The 23671-nt window shown below is 41.0% G+C and overlaps 1 protein-coding gene across 1 annotated transcript in view; it reads left to right on the forward strand.

Moving 5' to 3' along the window:
• The first annotated feature begins 8719 nt into the window (after window positions 1–8719).
• Window positions 8720–23671, forward strand: part of LOC145391449 (uncharacterized) — a 15125-nt gene continuing 173 nt past the window's right edge. The window contains exons 1-6 of the mRNA XM_080266061.1: window positions 8720–8777; window positions 12669–12790; window positions 14730–14845; window positions 15957–16129; window positions 21859–22052; window positions 23572–23662. Coding sequence (XP_080122187.1) covers window positions 8720–8777; window positions 12669–12790; window positions 14730–14845; window positions 15957–16129; window positions 21859–22052; window positions 23572–23662 — 754 coding nt within the window. The remainder of the gene's footprint in view (window positions 8778–12668; window positions 12791–14729; window positions 14846–15956; window positions 16130–21858; window positions 22053–23571; window positions 23663–23671) is intronic.

Here is a 23671-nt window from a genome sequence, read left to right on the forward strand (position 1 = left end):
ATAGACAAGGATTGTGGAAAGTGTTAAGAATATATGGAGTAGATGGGAAGTTGTTGAATGCTGTGAAGAGTATGTATGATGGTGCTAAGGCTGCAGTGAGTGTGGATGGTGAACTAAGTGAATTTTTCTCTTTGAAAGTTGGGTTGAAACAGGGATGTGTCATGTCTCCATGGTTGTTCAATCTGTACATGGATGGGGTAATAAAACAGGTACAAGGTAGGGTAGTGGATGTTGGAGTGGCCCTGGTGAGAGAGGATAGTGTTTGGAAACTCTCTGTATTGTTGTTTGCAGATGATACTGTGTTGTTGAGTGAAGACGAAGGAGAGCTGCAAGGCTTGGTGGATGAGTTTGGGAGAGTGTGTAAGAAACGGAATCTAAAGGTGAATGTAGGGAAGAGTAAAGTGATGGTCTTTGAGAGGGTGAAGTCAGTGAATGTACAGCGACGTTGGATGGTGAGGAATTGGAAAATGTGAGTACGTTTAAGTACTTGGGTAGTGATGAGTAAGGATGGAGGTTCGGAGGGTGAAGTGCTTGAAAGGGTACAGCAGGGAAGAAAGGTTGCTGGTTCATTGAAAGCAGTGATAAGAACCAGGGAAGTGAGCATGGAAGTGAAAAAGTTACTACATGACAGTATTGTGATACCAACTCTAACGTATGGAAGTGAAGCTTGGACGTTGTTGGAAGGACACAAGTCAAGAGTGAGAGCAGTGGAAATGAGTTATTTAAAAGAAGCCTGTGGAGTCATATGAAGAGACAGGCTGACGAATGAGGATATAAAGGAGCGTTGTGGTGTGCATGTGGATGTGATAGGAAGCGTTATGAGGAACACACTGAGGTGGTTTGGCCATGTGGAGAGAATGGAATGTGAAAGACTGACGAAGAGAGTGTATGTGAGTGAGTTGGAGGGGGGAAGAGGGAGGAGGAGGAGGCCGAGGATGAGATGGAGGGATGGGGTGGAGAGGTATATGAGAGAGCGGGGAGTGAGTTGGGAGCAGGGCAGTGAAATGGCGGGGGACAGGGCGACATGGAGGTGATTTGTTTGTGACCACTCCAAACGGGATTAAGGCGTCTGGCAATAGATAGATAGATAGATAATATAATGATAATACTGTATTGGTATTGTTTACTAGTTTAACTATTATACAGGACATCAGTTAACTTCTAATTAACATTCAGTCTGAATAGTTTTCAGTGTATTTCTATATAATCCATTCACTCCTATTGATATATTTTGTTTTATTCTTGGGTGTGTTTGGGATGTGTCTCAGGTACGCATCAGGTGTGTCTAAGGTACGCATCAGGTGCGTCTGAGGTACGCATCAGGTGTGTCTGAGGTAAGCATCGGGTGTGTCTGAGGTAAGCATCGGGTGTGTCTGAGGTATGTATCAGGTGTGTCTGAGGTAAGCATCGGCTGTGTCTGAGGTACGCATCAGGTGTGACCGAGGTAAGCATCAGGTGTGTCTGAAGTACGCATCAGGTGGGTCTGAGTTATGCATCAGGTGTGTCTGAGTTACGCATCAGGTGTGTCTGAGGTACGCATCAGGTGTGTCCGAGGTAAGCATCAGGTGTGTCTGAGGTACGCGTCAGGTGTGTCTGAGGTACGCATCGGGTGTGTCTGAGGTACACATCAGGTGTGTCTGAGGTATATGTCAAGATACAAAGGGCATTTTCTGGGGTGTGTTTTTGGTGGTAGATAAGTTTGGGTTGTGCACGACCATCAAAGTTGTTCTTTATCTTGCTTATTATATTCTTTATATCACCAGGTCGTTTTATTTAACATTAGAGGTATTTTTTCGAACTGCAGGTGTTAGATACAACTTTCGTTTACTCCTTTACTCACAGTCCTTCCCTAAGTTGGATGAAATTGTCAGGAAGTAACAAGAATAAACAAAAAAAGTATTCAGTGGGTCAATTTCTTTATGCAACCAATTATATTTACGTGGAAAAGCAATAAATAAATAAATAAAAGAGCTGAAATCGTCACCCCCAGATGACATGGCAGGAAGGCCTTCTCTGATGGGGTGGTTTGGTGCAAGTTTTGGGAAATTCTTAGAACACTTCCCACACCTCACTTCCCGAACCATACCTGGTAAGGAGGGAGGAGGGGAGGCAAGGCGAGAGAGGATGAGGAAGTGGGAGGCGAGAATGTTTTAGTTCGCCGTGACACAACAAAAAATAGATCATGATGTAACAGTTTCAAGTCACAGGACCGTATTCTACATGGCATAAGAGACCACTTAGCCTTAGTGTTTTATTGTGCATATTACTCCCTGTTGTTTTCTCATATGTTATTTATGTGTCTATTATCGAGTTAGTTCGCTTTAGTGATGTACAGTCATGGACAAAAGTTCGTCTAATATTTCACCTCCTCTACATACACCTTTCCTCTTTTAGGTAATAATCTTAAGCTGAGAGATATTTGTTTTGAATATGTCCGTGGATGACTCTTTATGATATTAGGCATCAGGGAGCACTAAATGTTGAGTAGACGCAGTGGAATGGGTATACTATGTAAAATAAATAGCTAAAGAGGAGGTACTACGAAATAACGTTTCCGTTTACTCTTTAACCCGTCACGTCCCGAGGTTTTCCGCACTTCCGTTATCCCCCAGTCCCGAGGTATTTTCGATTTTTTTTTTTTTTGGCTAAAACCTTCGCTTTTGGTGAGAAACATCGAAAATTCATAGAGAAATCGCTCACCTGAGGTTTAAAGTGCCCAATCCAGGTAGGAGTTCCTCCTTACCTGAGTGGGTTTTCTAACATGCTGGCACCAATGAAAACGAGTTCTATGGGAGGGTAACTATTTTATCCACTCATAAACGGTATTTATTTATTTACTTGGTACGAATGTATATGTAGTATGACAGTATATTGGTTTTCAAGCAGTAATAAAGGCATTATAAGCATTGTTTCACTCACTAACTAATCACCATACCTGACCTTTTTTTGCCACACTACCTGATCATTATTTCTGGTTGTTTCTTCTTCTAATGCTATGTAAACATTGTCCTTCACATTGTCATCGATTGGGGAATCACTCTGGCCCTGAATAACTTTACTAGCCAGGTCACTGGTAACAGGTCCTTTGCCAAGACAATGGCGTGAGGGGGGGAGGGGGGAGGTTATGTAGTGTAAGGCATTGTCCCTGCTTGGTATCTTGTACAGAAATAGAGGAAGGTGTCCCGTGTATACATACGAAAAATCACGTGCGAAAATTGAAAATTGTGCAAATTAGCGACCTTGCAATTGCACGACGTACTGGTACGTCGCCGGGACTGGCAAATGCAAATCGTTGCAACGTACCCATACGTCGTTGTGACGGGGCGAGTTAAAGCAACAACATGCTCTTGGTGTTTGCTACCAGGAAACAATAACTGATGGACTGTGTGTGAGTGTGGGATCATGGTTGTTTTGGCGGAGGTACTCTTTGTAGCCTATGGCTATTGTATGTTTTGCACTCCATGCTGTGCTTTGCAATGGGAATAATCTAACAGGAATCAGGCGAAGCTGGAGTTTTGTTAACCCCTAATAACGCAGACAACAACCACAGATGCCACTTACAATATGCTTTATCCTGACCCTTCATGTGTAATTTCAAGATAACAGAACTGTAATTAGTTCACATGTGTGGCTGTATCACAGACATGTGCGTATAACACTCAAATTGCATGATGAAGGTATGGTATTTTGGGTTGAATAAAACCTTCCAGAAAAGAGGGACGCCACACCTTTGGGTATTTTACACTTGCTACTTCCAGCCGATTTTATTCAGTTTAAGAACACCCCTACCTTCCCAAGGAAAAAAAGACTTCCGGAATTCTGGGAGATTACAGCCGCCGTCAGAAAAGTTCCGGCCAAGCTAAATAACGAGTTCTTCTCCGACTTTAACCAAATTTGGTTGAACGTTTGACAAAGACCAATCATAATAGGTTTGAGGGCAATAGGCCAAATGTCAAGGTTACAAGTATAGTTTAATCATGAGTTGTGATCTGAATCTTTAAATATCCATAGCAACCTCTCGTCAGGCCATGGGTTAAAGGACTCACCGATTCTCTGCATGATTCATCTTTGGCAACAAAGTCTGAAGACATGGCATACTTACAAAAGTCTGCACTACTAGAAAATAGTATGCTGAAATACCGACTTTGTGTTTAGAGAAAAGAAAGCTGTATGTATTCTACACAAGAGGGCATCAATGCATCAGCAAACCGGACTAGGGAAGAAAACTCTAACATTGTTCGATTATCAAGTTCAACAGAAAAAAGCTACATAAGAATACAGTAGCTAGCAATGTGAGAGAGGCCTTCACAGAGTACTTCTGGTCTGATGAAGGGTCAATATCCTAGCAAAATTACGTAAAATTAGCCTAATCATCCCAGTCCTGTACGTATGTAGAATTTTTTTTAAATTATCATTCTCTCTCTCTCTCTCTCTCTCTCTCTCTCTCTCTCTCTCTCTCTCAGTGGCATTGTCCTCCATGATATCGCTGGCAAATTTTAGCAGCATTACATCCTACATACCTGTACAACGGTGGTCACAGAAAAACCCGCTCAGGCTTCTCAGGTGAAAAAAAAACTACCGGTACGTTTCTTCTCCAATCTTTCTTACGAAGTACCATAGAACTGATCTGGAATTAAAGAAGCAGGATTACTTAGGGAGAAATAAATACAAGGTGTCTCGCGAGTCACGAACCATAGGGAAAACTGATGATTAGAGTATTTGTTCGAAGTGCTGACCATCGTGCCTCATACAAATATTCAAAAGGGTGACCCATTCATCGAGGACACGAAAGATGTCTGGGGTTATTTCTCAGCATGCAGCTGTGATTCCTGATTCCAGATAAGGCAGTGACGTTGTATATGTTGAGAAGATAATGTGCTGTCTCATCTGAAATCAAGAATTACAGCTGCATGCAGATTAATAACCCGATATCTTACAACATGTCCTGGATGAGTGGATCACCTGTTTGAATATTTGTATGAGGACGTTGGAGGTGTTTAAGAAGAGCATTGTCAGCCATAAAGAAGTAGCCAGAGTGGAGGAAATATTCTTACTGAAGTTATATAATGCCAATCCATCATGTACAACACTTGATAAGCTGAGATTTGTCCAGTACAAGCAGACGTTGAGCAAGGCATTCAGCAGCTTCCAACTTCAGAGCCTACCTCTTACATCCTCAGCTGCAAAGTATCACTCATAACGAGCCTACTTTGCAGTTCAGGAGTGGTTGGGCAATGTTGAAGATCTAAATCCTACTGACTGGGGTTGAGAGCTTCAAGGTGGAATGCTCAATCCCAATCTGACTGACAGACCAGTAGCAACAGAGCATGTTCTTCTCACTTTGTTATGTAGGTGTAAACATATGTGTGTTAAGAGATGTAAATGTCGGAAAGCAGGACTTAACTGTACACCGATGTGTTCCTCGTGTATTGGCCAATCTTGTGCTAATCCATGCCCACCTGATGGAGAAGATAGTGAGTCCCCATGCTATAACTGTGACCATTACTAGATATGATGCTAAATAAATGTTTTATTTAAAAACACGGTAGTTCAATAACTGCTGCTGGCAAAAGTTAGTGCTGGTTGTTGGCTTTAAATGTGTTGACTTTACCACTTTGTTTAAAGCAGTACATTGTCTTCATATCTTGAATATCATTACCTTCATCATATCTTGAACATATATCAATAAATCATTGAAATAATGGTAAAAATGGTTGTCTTATACTCAAAAACCTTTAAAAAAGAGTATTAGATGACCATCTGTGACTTCTGGTCCCAAAGTTATATAAGAGTCCCATGCCGTTGGCGGCCATCATGGATTTTCGTCTCACACGGCTAGCTCATGTGGAATGTTTAGAATGTTTGTGGATTTCAACTTGGCATGCTTCCAAGTAGCTTTCCTGAAAAACTCGGCTATCTCGAATTTTTTTTCAGGTTCCCTTCCATGATCCTGGCCTATTATGTTGATGGTATGATTACAGGAGGTGGTGAGGTAAAACTGAAGTATTAAAAACAGAAGAGTGCATGATAACAATCATATTCGATAACTCTTCCTCACATATTAAATTCATACAGACAAATTAGCTGAGAAAAAAGTTGGTAAATGGAATTTTCCCTCGTCTCATCCCTTTAGCGGCTCCCCTCGCCTCTGTCTATAACACGACGCGGAGCAGTGCTGGGCAGGGATCCTTCTCGCACTCATACTCCCCGTGGATCTGTAGGTTATTTTGACCCCCTAAAGAGGTTAGTACTCACACGCATATTCCTCATGGACACATTAAATGTAGCCTGAAGTAGTCTTAGCATAAACTGAGAAGTGATTAAGAGAAAAGAAGTGAACGGCCTGCTGGAAAAAGCCTTTATTCACTGTCGTGGCAGTGTTTTAGTACAGAATCATTCCTGTATGCCAGTTTAAAACTAGTGATTACATTCCAAGTAGTAACTGAATATAAGTTAATTAATGGCTCATAGTGGTAAATTAATAAAAGTTAGAATCTTTACTTTTTCCAGGTCGTTGGAAACAACTGGAAGTTTAAGGGTAAACTTACCTGATCTAAGTATAACTCTAGCTCATAAAAATTTTATTTCCTACTACTTTTTCAAACAAATACCATAATATGTAATCTGCCAATTCTGTAATTTGTACTTACTCATTACTGTGAACTTAGGATCACATATAGTATTATGTTTCTAGTGTAAATCAAAGAAATTCCAAGGCACAGGTGCTGGGAGAAGAAATACCTGGGTAAGGTGCTACCATGATCTCGGTAGAAAGGCCCTAGCAGATGTTTCGGTGGAGACACCGTGCCTTATAGTCACCTCGCCACACCTACCTCTGAGCCCTACCTCACCCACCCCACTTACCCGTGTCTTGAGTATTAGTATTTTTTAGTAGTGGTTGTCCTAAGTAGGCAGGAGAATGTGTGTACTTTATTAAATTATAACCTAGACTTTGATAAGATATAACTTAAGGTAATTAGCCTTTATATTACCCTTTTTATCTTATGCATGCAATAACTGCAGTTAAGGGGACGGGTTGTGCTTTGACTTTATATTCAGGTGGCAGTTAGCATGAAAGGGAAAACGGTCCGTCTCAAACACCCACCCCCGTTACATTACGTAGTCTCGATCTTGCCCTATAATCATCTATGATACGCCCCGCTGGAGTCGTTTTTAATCCGGGAGAAAACTGACTAATTCCACCAGTCTGATCGGCGTGAGAAAGAGAGTGGTAGAGTTTACTGGTTAAGTTACGATGCGGAGGTGAAGAGGGGAGGCTGTGTGACCACCAATGTTCTTCGTTCATTATGGGAAGGGGAGAGAAGGGGAGGACGATGGGGAGGGAGGGAGATGTTGGGGAAGGGGGAGGGAGAGAGAGAGGGAGAGGGGGACAGGTACGGGAAGGATGGGTAGAAGGGTCTATCTATCTATCTATTACCAGACGCCTCAATCCCGTTTGGCGTGGCCACAAACAAATCGCCTCCAAGTCGCCCTGTCCCCCGCCATTTCACTGCCCTGCTCCCAACTCACACCCCCCTCTCTCATATACCTCTCTACCCCATCCCTCCATCTCAGCCTCGGTCTCCCCCTCCCTCTTCCACCCTCCACCTTACTCATATACACTCTCTTCGTCAGTCTTTCACCATCCATCCTCTCCACATGGCCAAACCACCTCAGTGTGTTCCTCACAACGCTTCCTATCACATCCACATCCACACCACAACGCTCCTTTATATCCTCATTCGTCAGCCTGTCTCTCCACGTGACTCCACACGTAGAAGGGTACAATGTGTAAAATGTTTCCCATAGCGACAGCTAATCCTTATTAGTCTGCCCACACTCTCAGAGCTGTGTGCATGTGTTTGTATACCTTTCTCTTCCCTCGGGTATGTCCCTCATTATGCCACCACACCTACCACGATCACCACAACCATACCTGTTACCATACCTACCACAACCACCACTACCACAACAACTATCCCTATTACCTCACCTACCACAACCACCACAACTATCCCTGTTACCGCACCTACCACAACAACCACTGCCACCACAATTGTCCCTATTACCACACCTACCACGCCATCATTGCCACCATAATTATCCCTGTTTCTACACCTACCACAACCACGACAACTTTTACTACAACTACCATTACCACCACAACAGTTACAATTACCACAACCACCATAAGTCACTTTTACCATTACTACCACAATTACCACTAGTATCCGTCACCACAAATAGCACTAACTGCACCTGCCAATATTAGCACAACCACCACTATCATCACAGCTATCATTATGACCACAACCACCATTTCCACCACAACTATCACCATTACCACAACTATCCCCTTTACTGCAACCACAACTTTTATCATCACCTCCGTTATCACAACTATCACTACTGCTATAACTGCCACAACCACCACTACCACCACAACCATTAATTATCACCACAACCTCCACTGCACCCAACCAAAACCACCACTACACCACAACCATCCCCACAACTACCACTATCACCACAAATACCACCATCACCGTATAAAACCATATATTTATCTCGAAGTTTGGCATATCCTGTAACTAAGTCTTTCTATCTCTCCTTGCCTTTCTTCCTGTGTCGATCTATCGTTTTCTTTCTGTCTACCTGTGTATCCATTAACCTTTCTCCGTATCTCATGAAGCTCTGTACCCTCAGTGCGGCCCCAGTCATGTCCAGCAAGAAGCCAGACACCACCACCATCCCAATCGTCGACCTCGGCCAGTTAGGTGAGTAACTGAACACTGATTCTAAGTTAGGTGTTATGGGTTACTTATCACTTACTGTAATTTACTAAACACTGTTTGGAAGTTAGACATTGTTTGGGACAGAAGCCCGTAAAAAATTTATGCTGTCGGATCCGACCAATGACGGCTTCATCTCTTGATTTTGAAATGTAGTTTTTCTTCACATTTATATAATTATTGCATTCACTCTTGTCATAGCAGCACAGTGTTCAGTATACTATGTGCCAAAGCCATGTTCTGTTATATGGACAGGCTGAAAAGTTGTAAACAATTTTATGAATTAAATTAACATCCTCTCCCTCCGTCATACATTAATCATCAACGTACAATCATAACATCTCATGCTTACCAAATATATTCATTGGTCCTTCGTTTGCATGATACTGACCAACACAAAGTCCTGAAATTGGGGATCTCTGAACCAAGAATTGTTGAACTATAGGATGGGAACCATTGCGTGAGACGAAACTCTGATATAAAAGAAAAAGAATGAAACATTAGGAATGAGTAAAAATGTCTGTGAAGAGAGGTAGATTATGACATACATAAATACATATACACATACATATAGGCATTAAAATGTCATGTAATAATTATAGACATGTAGAATCACAGTCATTAGTATACAGGGTGTTCAGTAAATATGTAGCAAAAATCAGGGGGGATGTTCCGGAGACGATACTGAATGCAAATTCCTAAATGACCATTTTGCGAAATCTCAATAGTTTGGGAGTTACAGCACTCCACAGATCGGCTCTGGATGTGTTGGAGCCAGGGGACTGTAAATGAGACGCCCATCTTTTACAATGAGATTTAATAACAATATTATACAATATGCTAGACACTGGTACGTCATTGATATTTACAGCAAATGTTCACAACTCCGGCTTCCTTGCTCAGTGCATGCTGCACCCCGTTGCAGAAGTGGGTGACGACTTTATATTCGCAGCAACGATTTTCCACATCATCCACATGATCGACACAGATTTTCACCTATCTACCTGGCTACTTACAGTACCTACCTCCCTATCTATCCTATTACATACATACATACATACTGTACATACATACATACATACATACTGTACATACATACATACCCGGAGTAAAAGACGAAAAATAATTTTAAAAAAACGAAAAACAATTAAAGTGTTCAAGAAGTCTTAATCAGCAAGTCAAGATACGATCAGTTAAGCCCCGCCGTTCAAATCGGGACGAAGAGAAGGGGAAGCGGTAGATGGGGACAATCCCCGGGGCCCGGCCCGAAGGGGTGGCCCGAGACCTCCAAGATAGTGTTAAGTGGAAAGAAAATATAACATGTATCATGTATTACGTGAATGGAGTGCAATTTGCATATATAATGTACTGCATGAATACATGAAATCATAGGAAACTTTAATGTATTCATTTGTTTCTTTCCATTACACAATAGTATTTCTTATTTTTCTTTACATAATATAGCCTACATGAACTATAATTTCCTTGTAGTTATTATCGCTGTTTTGTAGAGAGGGAGGGGAAGGTGCTATGGCACAGCAGAATTCTTTGGGCAGTACATCAATATGCCATTACACACTGGTTAGGGAGCACTTTAACCATGAGCTAGACATAGAGTACAGTACTCGTATATTCAGCACAATTTTCAGGGGAAGGGGGGCCCACTGTCAATAATCTTGTCCAGGATCTGGTGATGGCTGTCGGCGGCCCTGCCCTCAAACGATGGTCGGACAATAGCTTTTCTAGATGTGGGATCACTTCTAAGTGGAGCGGTTCTGTGCACCTGTCTCTCACTAACGATCTCCGGACATGAGGTGCTTCGCTTCCATAGTTTTTGGCGACTTCATTCTCATTGTTTAACCATGTGCTTATTAATTACATTCTCAAAAACTTTATTCAGAGAAGATGTGATACCTATTAGTCTGTAATCAGAGGGATCAGAGAAACTTCATTTCTCTGGATCTGGGTGAATACTTATGACTTTATTTATCTATGGATCAATGTCATCAGTGTAGGTCGCTGCGGTTTTACGAGCCTGATTTTCTAAGTTCATGAAAAGAGGAGCAGAACAAGCGACACTACTTTTGTTGGTGACTGTACTGTAAAATTAGGTCTTTGGAGTGTAGGAATTAAACTATTGGCCGTCATGTCCCCGCTGCTGTGTGTGTGTGAGTGTTTGTGTGTGTGTGTGTGTGTGTGTGTGTGTGTGTGTGTGTGTGTGTGTGTGTGTGTGTGTGTGTGTGTTGCGGTCACGTGATCAGTTTATTTACTCCTGTCATTGTGTGTTAATTTAATACCGTAAGCATAATAGGCTCCTTGGCAACTCAAACTTACTAGTCCATTTTTTTAATTTGACACGTTAATATACCCTTATACGTTATCTGTTCAGTCTATGTCGTTACTAAAAAGATATAATAGACATACAAGTGTTAAAGAAGCTGCAATGGGTGAGGTAGTTTTGGGTCAAATAATGTGATGGGTGAGATAGATAGCTTAGAGTTAAATAACTGATAGATAACTAAGAAAGAGGGTGATATAAAAACCTTATTGTACCAGGCTAGGAAAGATTCTTAACACCTCTTCTTAGGCGAATTACTTTGAGAATTAAACCTTTACTGCTTAAGTGGAATGATTGCAATGATTTTAAAGAATATTCTTGCGTCCGAACAGACCTAATTATCTGCAGTCGATGGTGTTCTCTAGGTACAGGTATTTCTCCCATTAGTGTAGTTTACCTATTTGTATCTTTAGAATTTAGTGTAGGTTAGAGATTTGACTGTTAGGTTTATTAGTTATAGTTTTTGTTTTTATTTAATTAGGTATTTTTATGGGTTATATGAAAAAGGAAAAAATATACCAGTATATTATAAAATATTAAAAAACAAATAAAAAATCATTAAAGTATACATATGTGTGTGCCTTAACGATCAGGGGCTTCGGCCTCAATGGCGAAGAGACCACTAGAGGTTTATTGGTGACTGCATTAACACTCAGGCTCTTATGTCTCTCCCAAAAAAGTAAAATCGTCTGGGTAAACTGGAATACAATACTGAGCAGTTCCAATGATGACAGGTTTAACAAGGGAATTAAGCTTGTAATATTTTAAAACAAGGTTAGTGGCTCCTTTTCTTTCACAATTTTCTTTCTTATATAGTTTGAGTTGTAAGTGACTGAAAACGTGTATATATTTAGAAACTGAACTAACCTCATCGACCCTCGTTAAAATATATTATGATGAGGTCGAGGTGTTTTACTTGCGGATGTCAGGCTTCATTGTTGCTGCACTTTGCGATCTGTATGCATTATAGTTTGTTTGGTCAGGTTAGACGAGGTTAGTTTAATTTGGAAACACACACACACACACACACACACACACACACACACACACACACACACACGCATTCCGGACCACCTACATTTCACATAAAAGAAAGAAAGAAGATGAAGGATATTACAGAGAGAGAGAGAGAGAGAGAGAGAGAGAGAGACTTCCAAAAGATGAGTTAGTACCTAAAGTAGGTACTGACTTCAAATTCTTTGTCCTGTGTTTCGAATAAAGTTTTTACCACATTCTCGGCAGAAACCTTCCTTCAGGAGCAAGGGAGAGTGGGGGGGAGGGGGGACGGTTCATTGGATAGGATATCCAACTCGCTACTTTAAGGACTTGAGTTAGAATCTCGCATCAGTCAAGCTGCTGGACGTATTTTATTTTCCCTTTGTCCCTGTTTACCCAGATGTACAACTGGGGACCTGGATGTAACTTCCACTGTTGCCGCTAGTGTTGTAGGGGTAAGACGGAGAGTTATGCAAAAAATGATCATCTAGATGAGCCCTGCGCAGTCGATACGCAAAAGTCTAATCTTTCTTCTTCTGCAGGCTTGGGTGTTTCTGGGGGCCCGAGCGAGGATGAGCTCCAGCGGGTGGCAAAGGAGCTGGGAGCGGCCCTGACCGGTGTGGGCTTTGTGTACCTCAAGAACCACGGCATTCCCAGCCAACAGGTTTGTTGGTGGGTGGCAAAGCTTTCTCCACTCTGACTTATTGGCCGTAACTGTTTTCAACATCATCATCACCATCATCATCCTCTCTTTCAGGAAAGACTTCCAGTTCACCAGTAGGAGGGACGGCTGTTTCCAGTCCTGCCTTCTCGGGAGTAGGCCTGAGCAATGTGTTCTCAAAAATGAGAGCGTCAAGGTGTGGACCGAAATCCAGGTTTTGGCGATAATTTTTGAAGCATGCGGTGGCGGTAGTACATGTGTGTTCTTTATATCGTTGCTGACTCCACGTTGTATTTTGGGATGCAGACTGATCACATCAAACAATTACAGATGTTCCATCAGTGACAGTCAAAATCCAGGGACATCGCTCACACCATGGCGCACTCAGTTTATCAAGTATTTTGATCCCCAGTTTACAAGGGGTCATCGATTTTCTCCACTGTTGGCTTTGGGTGTCTTCGGAGTGTTGTAGGACCTCTTCTTTCGTGATATATATTGTATTACATCGTTCTTTCGTTTTTTATAAAGGTTCCAACATGTCACCTAACAGCTGCTCTCCTCGCTGCTCGCTCTCTAGCAGCCTCTCTGTTCAGTTTCTTATTGATGACCTAGTCCCCTTCAGTCTGAGGACATTATTTGCAGTTTATTCTTCCTGCTACCGAGTGATCATATTCAGCTTAGGTGATGGTGAAGGAGTTAAAGAAGCCTACATGCAGCTCTAACAGTTAGAAAAGTCAGTCCTGAGCCGAATAACACTTTTTTTTTTTCTTTCTTTTTTTTTTTGAGGTAGCAAGAATGAAATATGAATAACGCTTTTGACCCAAAAAAATAATGATCTATTAATATTTTGCATTTCCAAAGAGGGTTTTTTTTTCTCCTCGGTTTCTTCTTGGTGTTCTTTTTGTCGATGCTTATTGCCATATCTTTACGACTTTATTTCTTTGACTGGCCTGAAACTTACTATGCATGTACAGTCAATCAATCAGACAATCAGTCAATCTATCCATGTACTGCCAGACGCCGTAATCCAGTAAGGGACGGCCACAAACAAATCACCTCCACGTTGTCCTGTCCTCTGCCATTTGGATGCCTTCCCTCCAATTTACACCCCCCTCTTGCATAGCTCTCACCACTCCATCCCTCCATTTCATCTTTGGTCTCCCTTTCCCTCTCCCCCTCCACTTCACTCACGTAGACTTTACTAGTCAGTCTCTCATTCTTCATCCTCTCCACATGGCCAAATCATATATCAGAAGATTCCACATCCATATCACAATGCTCTTTTACTGCCTCATTTGTCTTTAGATAACCAGCCACATAGTTTACCACTATTATTATTGTCATTATCCGAATTCTAATTCCGAGATAAAGTAAAAAAAAAAATGACATGTGATAGTTTATTATACAGTTAACATCTAGGCCCACAAAATTCATTTTAAAGGGACATTTCGTTCTACGAATATGGATACCATACTCAAATAAAGACCTTTTAATTAGTTCCAGTTTCGTTAGAAACCCAAGCATCATTCAAATGTGTATTTGTAAGTCGATGAAAAGAGTTGTTTTCCTAGCAAGCCATTTAGTATTATCAGCCACTAATTATAACTCAGGACCTATGTTCTGTGTTCTGTTTTCTGTGTTTTAATTGTGTTCTATCTGTGTTCTGTGTTCTAACCGTGTAGAGTGTTCCAACCATGATCTATGTTCTATGCTGTAACTGCGTTCTAGTTCTAATTCTCTTTAACTGTAAATCTCTGTTCTATGTTCTTACTGTGATGCATGTTATAATTGTGTTCTACGTTCTGCGTTCTAGCTATTCTATGTTCTGTGTTCTATGGCCTGAGTTCTATGTTCTATCTTCTATGTTCTAAGTGTGGTTTAACCGTGATGTATGTTCTGTGTTCTATGTTCCGTGTTCTAACGATGACGTCTGGGTTGACAGGTAGAGGCGGTGTTCTCGAGTGCCAGCAAGTTCTTCAGCCTCGGGAAGGAGACGAAGCTGAAGTATGAGAAGGGACCGTCACAGAGGCATGGATATGTAGCTGTGGATAGGCAGAAGTACGTCTGAGAGAAAGAGAGAGAGAGAGAGAGAGAGAGAGAGAGAGAGAGAGAGAGAGAGTTGATCTAGTCTAACCATTTCTACTCGCTTACTTATTTTCTCATTTTATTCTTGCTATCTTCAGACGATTTTATTCAGCTTTCGAGGCTTTTTTTTTTCCTTTTCCAAACTGGGGCTTGGTAGATCTAGCCCTCACAAACCCCTTTAGTACTAGATTTTTTTTTCCTCTAAGTTGAGTAAAGCTTCATGGTGGCACCAAGAATAGGTCAAAATGGGGAGGTGACACCAATCCAAGACGTTAATCTTGCCAACAATCCTGCTGGCTATACACGGTGTTTGGTGTCTTGTAATGAAGGAGTTAAAAAAAAAATGATATCCCATTTCATTACCAAGGCGCCTTCTGATTTCATTCTTGTTACTGACAGACGATTTTAATCTGTTTGGGGGACACCTTTTGTGGTGTGAGGATCAGAAATTGTCTCCACTATACCATTTTTATTCTAATTTGGCGTACAACTGCCATATGTCCATCTTGAATGCTTAGTTGTAACAATAGTTTACATTAGAATATGATGGTAGTCACAAAAATGTGTCCAGGAAAGGAGCAGGACCATAGCATTGTCTTATTCTGCTACTGAGCTGCGGGACATAGGTTGCAAGAAGGCTAAAATCTCCGCAGTGTTAAAGTGAATGAACTATGGCAGAGCCTCATGCCCTTGTCTGGCCTGTGCAGGGCAGCTGTTGTGGTTTGTTTAGCATAGTAATAGTGTTGGAGAGGGACGCCTTCACGTGATGGCACAGATATGACCAGCTGGCAACGCTGTTCAGTTATGCAAACGTCCCTCAGTTCCCTTCCTGTCTTGCTGAAAGGAGGATGGAGTATTGCGGGAAGAGGGAAACTTCAGCCTGCAGTCTATTAGGTTCACACTCAGATGAGCGTGGAGTTGCAATTACTACGAAGAAACACACACACACACACACACACACACACACACACACACACACACACACACACACACACACACACACACACACACACAGTTGCTCTCACCACGTCAGGTGTGAACCAAAGAACGCCATAAGTTGATTCGTTCCTTTCCTCCCCGGCAGGCTGGACGCCTCGGCCAAGTTCCTGGAGCTGCGTGAGACATTTAACGTGAAGGACATGAGCTACCCGTTGCCTGACGAGGAGGTGCCGGAGATGAGGATGGCATTGGAGACCTTCCGCGCCTCCTGCTGGGCCCTCGTATCCAACGTCCTCACCGCCATAGCCATCGCTCTTGGTAAGGCTGGAGGTCGCAGGAGAATCTCGTATGAGGTTAGGTGACTCCCCAGCATCTTCTTCTCATCATATTAAAAAGCTCTGAACACTTCTTCCATATCAGCCTATTAAGTGACTACCTATCACTTCTTCCTTAACATTTATTTTTATTACGTGATGCTTTTTCTTACCATTTTATTATGAAAAGTCTCCTTGACATGAGGAAAAAAGCATAAAGTAGGAGTACTGTCAAGAGAAAGCCCATTAAATAGCTCGTACATCCTTTCATCCATTGTTCCAGCCTTAGAAATCCTCTGCTTCACTTCACCGACTCAGACGCATTTGAGACTTCTGGTCGCATGCTTACATAAAAAAGAAGTGTCATTCTAGACCTGTGCGATCGACACGCTCCACGAGTGTATTCTGCAGTTTGATCGTATGCTTAGTCACACTTGAGGCGCCCGTTACTAGAAGGGCGTAACCACCAAATCCGTTTTGCCGAGTTAAGGTTAAGCAGATAAAATATCTATATTAATGATGTATTAGATCAGTTGAATCGACTAGTGGAGTGTTTTTCAATTACATGAATCTTACACCAAAATATTTTTGTAATATTATATAGGCAATTATTCAACAAACCTACCTACCAAACCCTCATGAAAATGTTACTGACACGTAGAACTGTGTGTCCTTAAACATCATTAGTAAGAATATAAAAACCTTTAAAAATCTGCTCGTGCTTTGAGTTATTTATATATTTTAATGAATTTTATAAGTCTGAATTTTACCAATGGTTTAGATTTAGAACTGGAAAGTGTAATCAATAATCAGATGAAGGTCTGGATACGAATGAAGATAATTAAAATGTGCACAACTACTAATCCCTCAAGGTCAGTAATGCTTGAGTGGAGTGATGGAGAGTGAGGTGGGGAGTTAATACATGAGGAAGGTTTTGTCCAAGTCAGATTTTCTCTCTCCCAGCCAACATCCCTCCTTCTCTCCTCTTCTCTCTGACTGCTGTAGACATCCTCAAAGAAGCCCTGGAATTGATATGACGCGTATTTACAGAGATCCCTCAAATCTTTAAGCTTCACTTGTGTAAGCCTGACTCAACTGGGGCACTCGTATTAGGTAAAGACAAGACCAAGGGGATATACTCCTCCTCCTGGTCCTCCTACAACCAAATGGGCACTGGATCATATAGAGTCAGGCCATAACCTAGCTACACCTTGATGCCCATCTTATAATCGCTGACAATGATAAACATTCTGGTATTCTTGAACCCACTGCCACCAAAGCCAGCCTTGGTCACGACACCCTGGAGCCACGTGACTCCCGACCTTATTTCCGCCCATAAGAAGGTTGCTTTATCTTTGGAAAAGGGTACCACATGGTGAAGAGAGGGTGAAGGAAGGGTTTGCTGTGAAGAACAGAAAATGGCCGATGTGGTGGTTAAGCCCTTCTTGTACCAGGCGCCTGAATTGTGGCATAGAAAAGACTAGTAAATGTGATGGTGTGAAAAGAGTGGTTTTGTATTATTTCATTATACGAGTATTACCTGTATCTGAGAACGATTTTGAAGAACCTTCATCTGCTTCACATTTTTCGCAGTAATTTTGGCATTCAGATATAGCTGATATGTAGCACACCACAAATGTGGAATCCACAGTTTGTTCAAGCATACCAGACTGTGTCGCTGTCGTATGCGACTCATGTACTCCACATTTTGTTTCAGCATACGACCATGAGTCCTTCTGTTGACTGGTAATATTATTTGTCTTGAATATACGTTCCCTGTTCCATTTCTTAATACGCATAATAAAAAGCCATGTTAATAATTCGAGGATTCGTTATTGTCTGGGTTATGGAAGTGGTCTTTTTTTTTTTTTTTTTTTTTTATGTGTCCGACTCTGGACATAGGCTTCACAGCCTGCTATCAAGGCCCAGCAGTCCTCCTACATACCATACACCTCTACATGTCACCACTTCGGCGCTAACACCCACCGTCCATATTGAACACATGCTAGGGCTGTCTCATACAGGACTGGTGTATTGGTATTAGCGGGGGTATTTTTACGACATGTCGGCGGGTCTTCTGCTAGATCAGTAAAGCCTGATTTAATGAAATTCAAATCCTTAAACTGTTCCCTGCCCCAGCCGGGATTCGAACCTGGGTCCGTTAGGACTGCAGGCCACCTCTCTACCGATTGAGGTCTGTTGTGAAGAACACTGAATTTACAGAAAAAAAACGACACAGTAGAGATTTTGCCTGATTTATAACTTAGAAAGCTTTTAATGAACGCTCAGCAGAAGATAATTTAAAAAAAAAAAAGTTAGGGGAATGGAACATAAAAATAAACTAGAAGCAGCAGCAGAACCAGAAGAAGAAGAAGAAGAAGAAAAGTAACAGTCATTTTTTTTTTTTTTTTTTTTTTTTTGTCTGCTTCAAGGTGTAGAGGTCAGAGGCTGTATTATATTTGGTTAGATGACCGGCCTGCTATCCTTGGTGGCATCTGCATATGAATGAATGTGATTATGAGTGACAGGTAAGAGATCATTAATTTGAATTAGGAATAGGGTTGGAGCCAGAACTGATCCTTGTGGCGCACCGGCGTTAATCGAGTGGAAATCGGAATCATCGACTTTTACTCTTATCTTTCTGTCACTGAGGTATGAGGAAATTAGAGGAACAAAAAATAACAGTCCCTAACAAGAGAGTCTGGATAGCAAGGAACGGTGCCACACTTTGTCAAAAGCTTTAGAAATATCAAGAATACTGCATGAGTTTCTCCATGTTGGTAAATTGACTGATGGATGGTGTGAGTCAAGAGACTGAGAATATCAGCCCTGGGTCATTCGTGTCGAAAACCATAATGTATGTCACTAATTAAGTTGTTGGATTCAAGATGTTAAACAACGCGCATATCAAATACAGTCTCAAATACTTTACCAAGAAAAGATGTGATAGCTATTGGTCTGTAATCAGAGGGGGTCAGAGGAACTTCCATTCTTCGGAACTGGGAAGATATTGCTTCTTTCCAAGAATTAGGGAATGAAGAAGTACATATGCATAGTATGAACAATTTAGCTAGAACAGAAGCTGATTCTGGGGAACACTTTTTCAAAACAATTGGAAAAATTCCATCTGGACCTGGAGCTTTGTTGGTTGGTAAATTATCTAGGATGGATATAAAGTATCGAGTCTGTATCTTAAGTGGAGCAATTTCGAAAAAGTCAAGTTCTAGTAAAGGCACGTTCTGACTGACTTCCTCTAAGGTAGAATTTCTGGCAAATGTACTGGCAAGGATGTTCGCTGTACCACGAGGGTCATTAATAGCCTTACCACCTGAAGATTTGAGTAGAGGAATGGGTGATGACTTGTTAAAGTTATTATTGAAAGAACTGAGAGTTGACCAGAATATTCCATTGTTATTAGAATTATTTAATTGTTTGGATGCTTGGTTGTGAAGAAAGTTTGATTTAGTGAGAGTTATTATTGCTTTTGCATGGTTTCTAGCAATTTTAAATTGACTGAGCGATTCAGATGTTTTTTATTTTACGTAAAAGTCATATGTTAAGGATTTTTGGGTCGTTGCTCTAGCACAATTGCTATCAAACCATTTTGGGGAGTCAAATCTTTTAGTGAATTGTTGACTGGGTATGAACAATTCTGTATCAGCTTGTATTAATTCATTAATGTAGGACTGGGTAGAATTGATGTCATAATAATAATAATAATAATAATAATAATAATAATAATAATAATGATAATAATAATAATAATAATAATAATAATAATAATAAAAATGATAATATGAGAAAAGCAACAACAACAACAACAACAACAACAATAATAATAATAATAATAATAATAATAATAATAGCAATAATAATCATAATCATAATAATAATAATAATAATAATAATAATAACAACAACAACAATAATGTTAATAATAACAACTAGAGCAGCACTCAGAGGGCGCATACCTCCGGCAATGCCGGATCCGGATCTGCCCCCAAATTTAATCGATCCTTTCTTAGCCCACAGTCCACCCTTCCACAAAATTTCATTGAAATTCATTGATAACTTTTGGAGATACTGTGCGATAGGATCCGGATCCGGATCCTCCTTTAAATATAAAGAATTCTTTCTTGGCGTATGACCCACCCTTCTACAGAATTTCATTGAAATTCATTTGATAACTTTTGGAGATATTATTCTGTACGATCCGGATCCGGATCCAGATCTGCCCCAAAATTTAGTAAATTCTTTTTTGGCTCATGGCCCACCCTTCCACAATATTTCACTGAAATTCATTGAGAATTTTTGGAGATATTTTGTGAACAAACAAACGAATGATTCCGGATCACAACCAAAATCTAATCGACTGTTCATTGAGCCATACTCTACCCCTCCAAAAAATTTAATAGAAATCCGTTCAAAACTTTTTTAGTAATCCTGATAAAAGACAGACAGACATACAGACAGACAGACAGACAAACATGCAAACAAACGTGGGGTAAAATATATACCTCGCGGAGGAGGTCAATAATAAAATAATAATGATGATGATAGTGGTCGATTTTTTTGTTTCCCCAAAGCGCCAGTTCTTCGAGGGAATTCACTAGGACTAAAAACTTCCAAATAACATTACCACCAGTAACTCAATAGTAGTACTACACCAGACCCGAGATTCATTCCTCGTGAAAGGAGGAGTGTTAACATTAAGTGGAACATTATTCAGAAATAACAATCTAATATACTGTCAGAGGAGACTGCCTTTCCAAGTTTTGGCGAATACATAGCGAACTGGAAAGCACCCAGAGAGTGCATACCTTCGCCAACATCAATAAGCTTTAAAATTTATTGTGATAAGTCTTTTTTCCATACCAGACCTATACTTCTTTGGTGTCACAGCGTCAGTCAGTTAATTCTTTAATTCTGCGATGATGCTTTGCCCCGTTACAGGATCTGAGGAAGCGCAGACCTATGTCGACGCTAAAAGAATTATAATAATAATAATTTGTTCCTACGTACGGATCCGGATCCATCTCAAAATCTAATATTGTAATCTCTTCAATGACCCACTGTCCACCTATCCACCAAACTTCACTTAAATCCGATAACAACTTTTTGAATTCTCTTGTCCACAACCAGACCAACAGACAGACAGATAGACACGGGTGAGTACATAACCTCCTCTAATGAACTGGCGGAGGTAAGGATTAGGCCATCCAAAGAACTCATTTGTTCTCTTAAAATTAGCTGTGTTTCGCTAGTTATTAAAATTCTTCAGGTAACTCAGGGAATATATTAGATTTCCAGCAAAAACATTTCCCGTAATATGTCACCACATTTTAGTCGAAAACCTATGAAATTCTTGCTTAATATTCTGAAAAACTTTGTTGATTTCTCATCTTTAGGATTCAAAAGTCATTGCAGCTTTCTCGTTATGTATAATTATGGGGTCGATCAGCATTTATGTCAAAAACTTTACCTAGGTCCGATTAAGGGTCGTATTCCAAGATGCATCTTACTCTTCGTGGCGCCTTCTTCTTAGCGATTTGTTATGCCCTTTACACCTTGATGTTCTATGTTATTCATCCATATTTAGTACGGACATGCTGTGCATCAGTAACATACTAAAGAATACTTAGATGTAATATGCAGAATAAATCTCTGAGGAAGAGGTGCTACGAAGCCTCCTATGCCACCTAAAACACAGCCCCAGTCATACTACATTCTCAGACCTGGAACGAGACTTCTTCACCTCAACCCAGGAGGAGCTCTTCAAGAGCGGTGGTGAATCGCTTGCTGTGCTGCGGATGGCCTACTACCCCACTGTGCCCGCCACCGTTCCGCCCAACACCATCCGATGTGGTGCTCACACCGACTTCGGCACCATCACACTGCTCTTTCAGGACGATATGGGAGGACTCCAGGTCAGCTTAGGTTAGGTTAGCTGAGATGAGGTCATGGGAGGTCAGGATAAGAGTGCTTTAACTTAGGATAAGTAGCGTTAAGTGAGATTAAGATGGACTGCAACACCTAGGAAGACTCCATGTTTGCTTGGGTTAGGTTAGATGAGGTGAGGTCCTGATAGATTAGGATATATTAGCTTAGGATTGTGGGTTAGGTAAGATTAGGATCATTTGCAATGCATAGGAAGACTCCATGTATGACTGGATTAGGTTAGATGAGATGAGTTCATGGGAGGTTAGGATAAATTAACTTAGGCGAGGATAAATCACAGTAAGATGGATTATGTCACCACCACAAGGACGACATAGGAAGACGCCAGGTTTGTTTGGGTTTGGTCAGATGATGTCATGTTATGCTTTGTTAAGTTTGGTTTGATTAAGTGGGATTAAATAAGGCTGAGTTGGATAAAATCATTGCAGATGCTGGTAGATTAGCTTCGGTTAGGTAAAGTTTTAGTAGGTGAAGTTAGGTTGTTTTAATGTAGCTTAGTTTAGGTTACATGAGACATACTATTTCAAGCTTTATATTAATGAAAAATATTTCAAGGTCGGTTAGGTAATCTTTGACATGATTTACAAATGATTTTGTTAGTCCGTTCAGGGAGAATTAACGTCGGTTAAGTCGGATAAGATTATGGATAATTTAGGGTGAAAAATGTTTAGTTGCACTGAATAAGTCAAGTTCGGTTTTGTTAGGTCAGATCTGACGACGTTATTGACTATTTAATGTGGAATTTCTAGTTCCCACTGAATAGGTAGGTTAGGAGGGTAAGGAAGGAAGGGGAGGGTGGAAGGTTGAAGGGCATGGAGGAAGAGAATGAAGAGAAAAAAGAAACGTGGGAGAAATGGGAAAGAAAAAGAAAAGAGAGGGAAAAAAAGAATGAACTAGTAGGAGACTCAGAGCTACGTAAAGCAAGATCAGGAATGAGCTGTTGTCAGAGAGGGGACATGGAAGTCACATATCACCAAAAATACAAACTACGGTTCTGTTTTATTTTTCTTTATTTAAGCATAATTATCTCTGGTTCATTTACAAATTACAGTAGATAAATATAATGAAAGAAAAGCATTCGGGACCCGAATGCTAATCGCCTTCCTGATTATGCTGTTGGCCAAGTCCAAGATTTTGGCTATATCTTGATGCCCTGAAAGATACATGTTGATAGCTCAAGCCGTTCATGAGATATAATGGTGCTAAAGGAGGGCGTTAAAAACAAGCTGACTTTTGGCAGCCATTTTGCTGACCCTGACATTGACCCCGAGTGCCCATTTTCGGACTCGCCCAAGATTTTGGCCATATCTTGGTACCCTGAAGGTTTCATGTTGATAGGTCAAGCCGTTCATGATATATAATGTGAACACACACACACACACACACACACACACACACACACACACACACACACACACAGGCGGGCAAAAACATTATCGCTCCACCTTGTAAAGGTGGGCGATAATTTTAGATGGATAATGTATTTAGGTGCGTGACGTGGAAGGGCGATGGGTGGACGCCACACCCATCCCGGGGACCATCGTACTCAACGCTGGGGACCTTCTTCAGTTCTGGACAGGTGGAAAAT

The sequence above is a fragment of the Coenobita brevimanus genome, chromosome 18 (assembly GCF_032717465.1).
Source record: "Coenobita brevimanus isolate Jiangsu-jjx chromosome 18, ASM3271746v2, whole genome shotgun sequence".
Taxonomy (NCBI): Eukaryota; Metazoa; Arthropoda; class Malacostraca; order Decapoda; family Coenobitidae; genus Coenobita; species Coenobita brevimanus.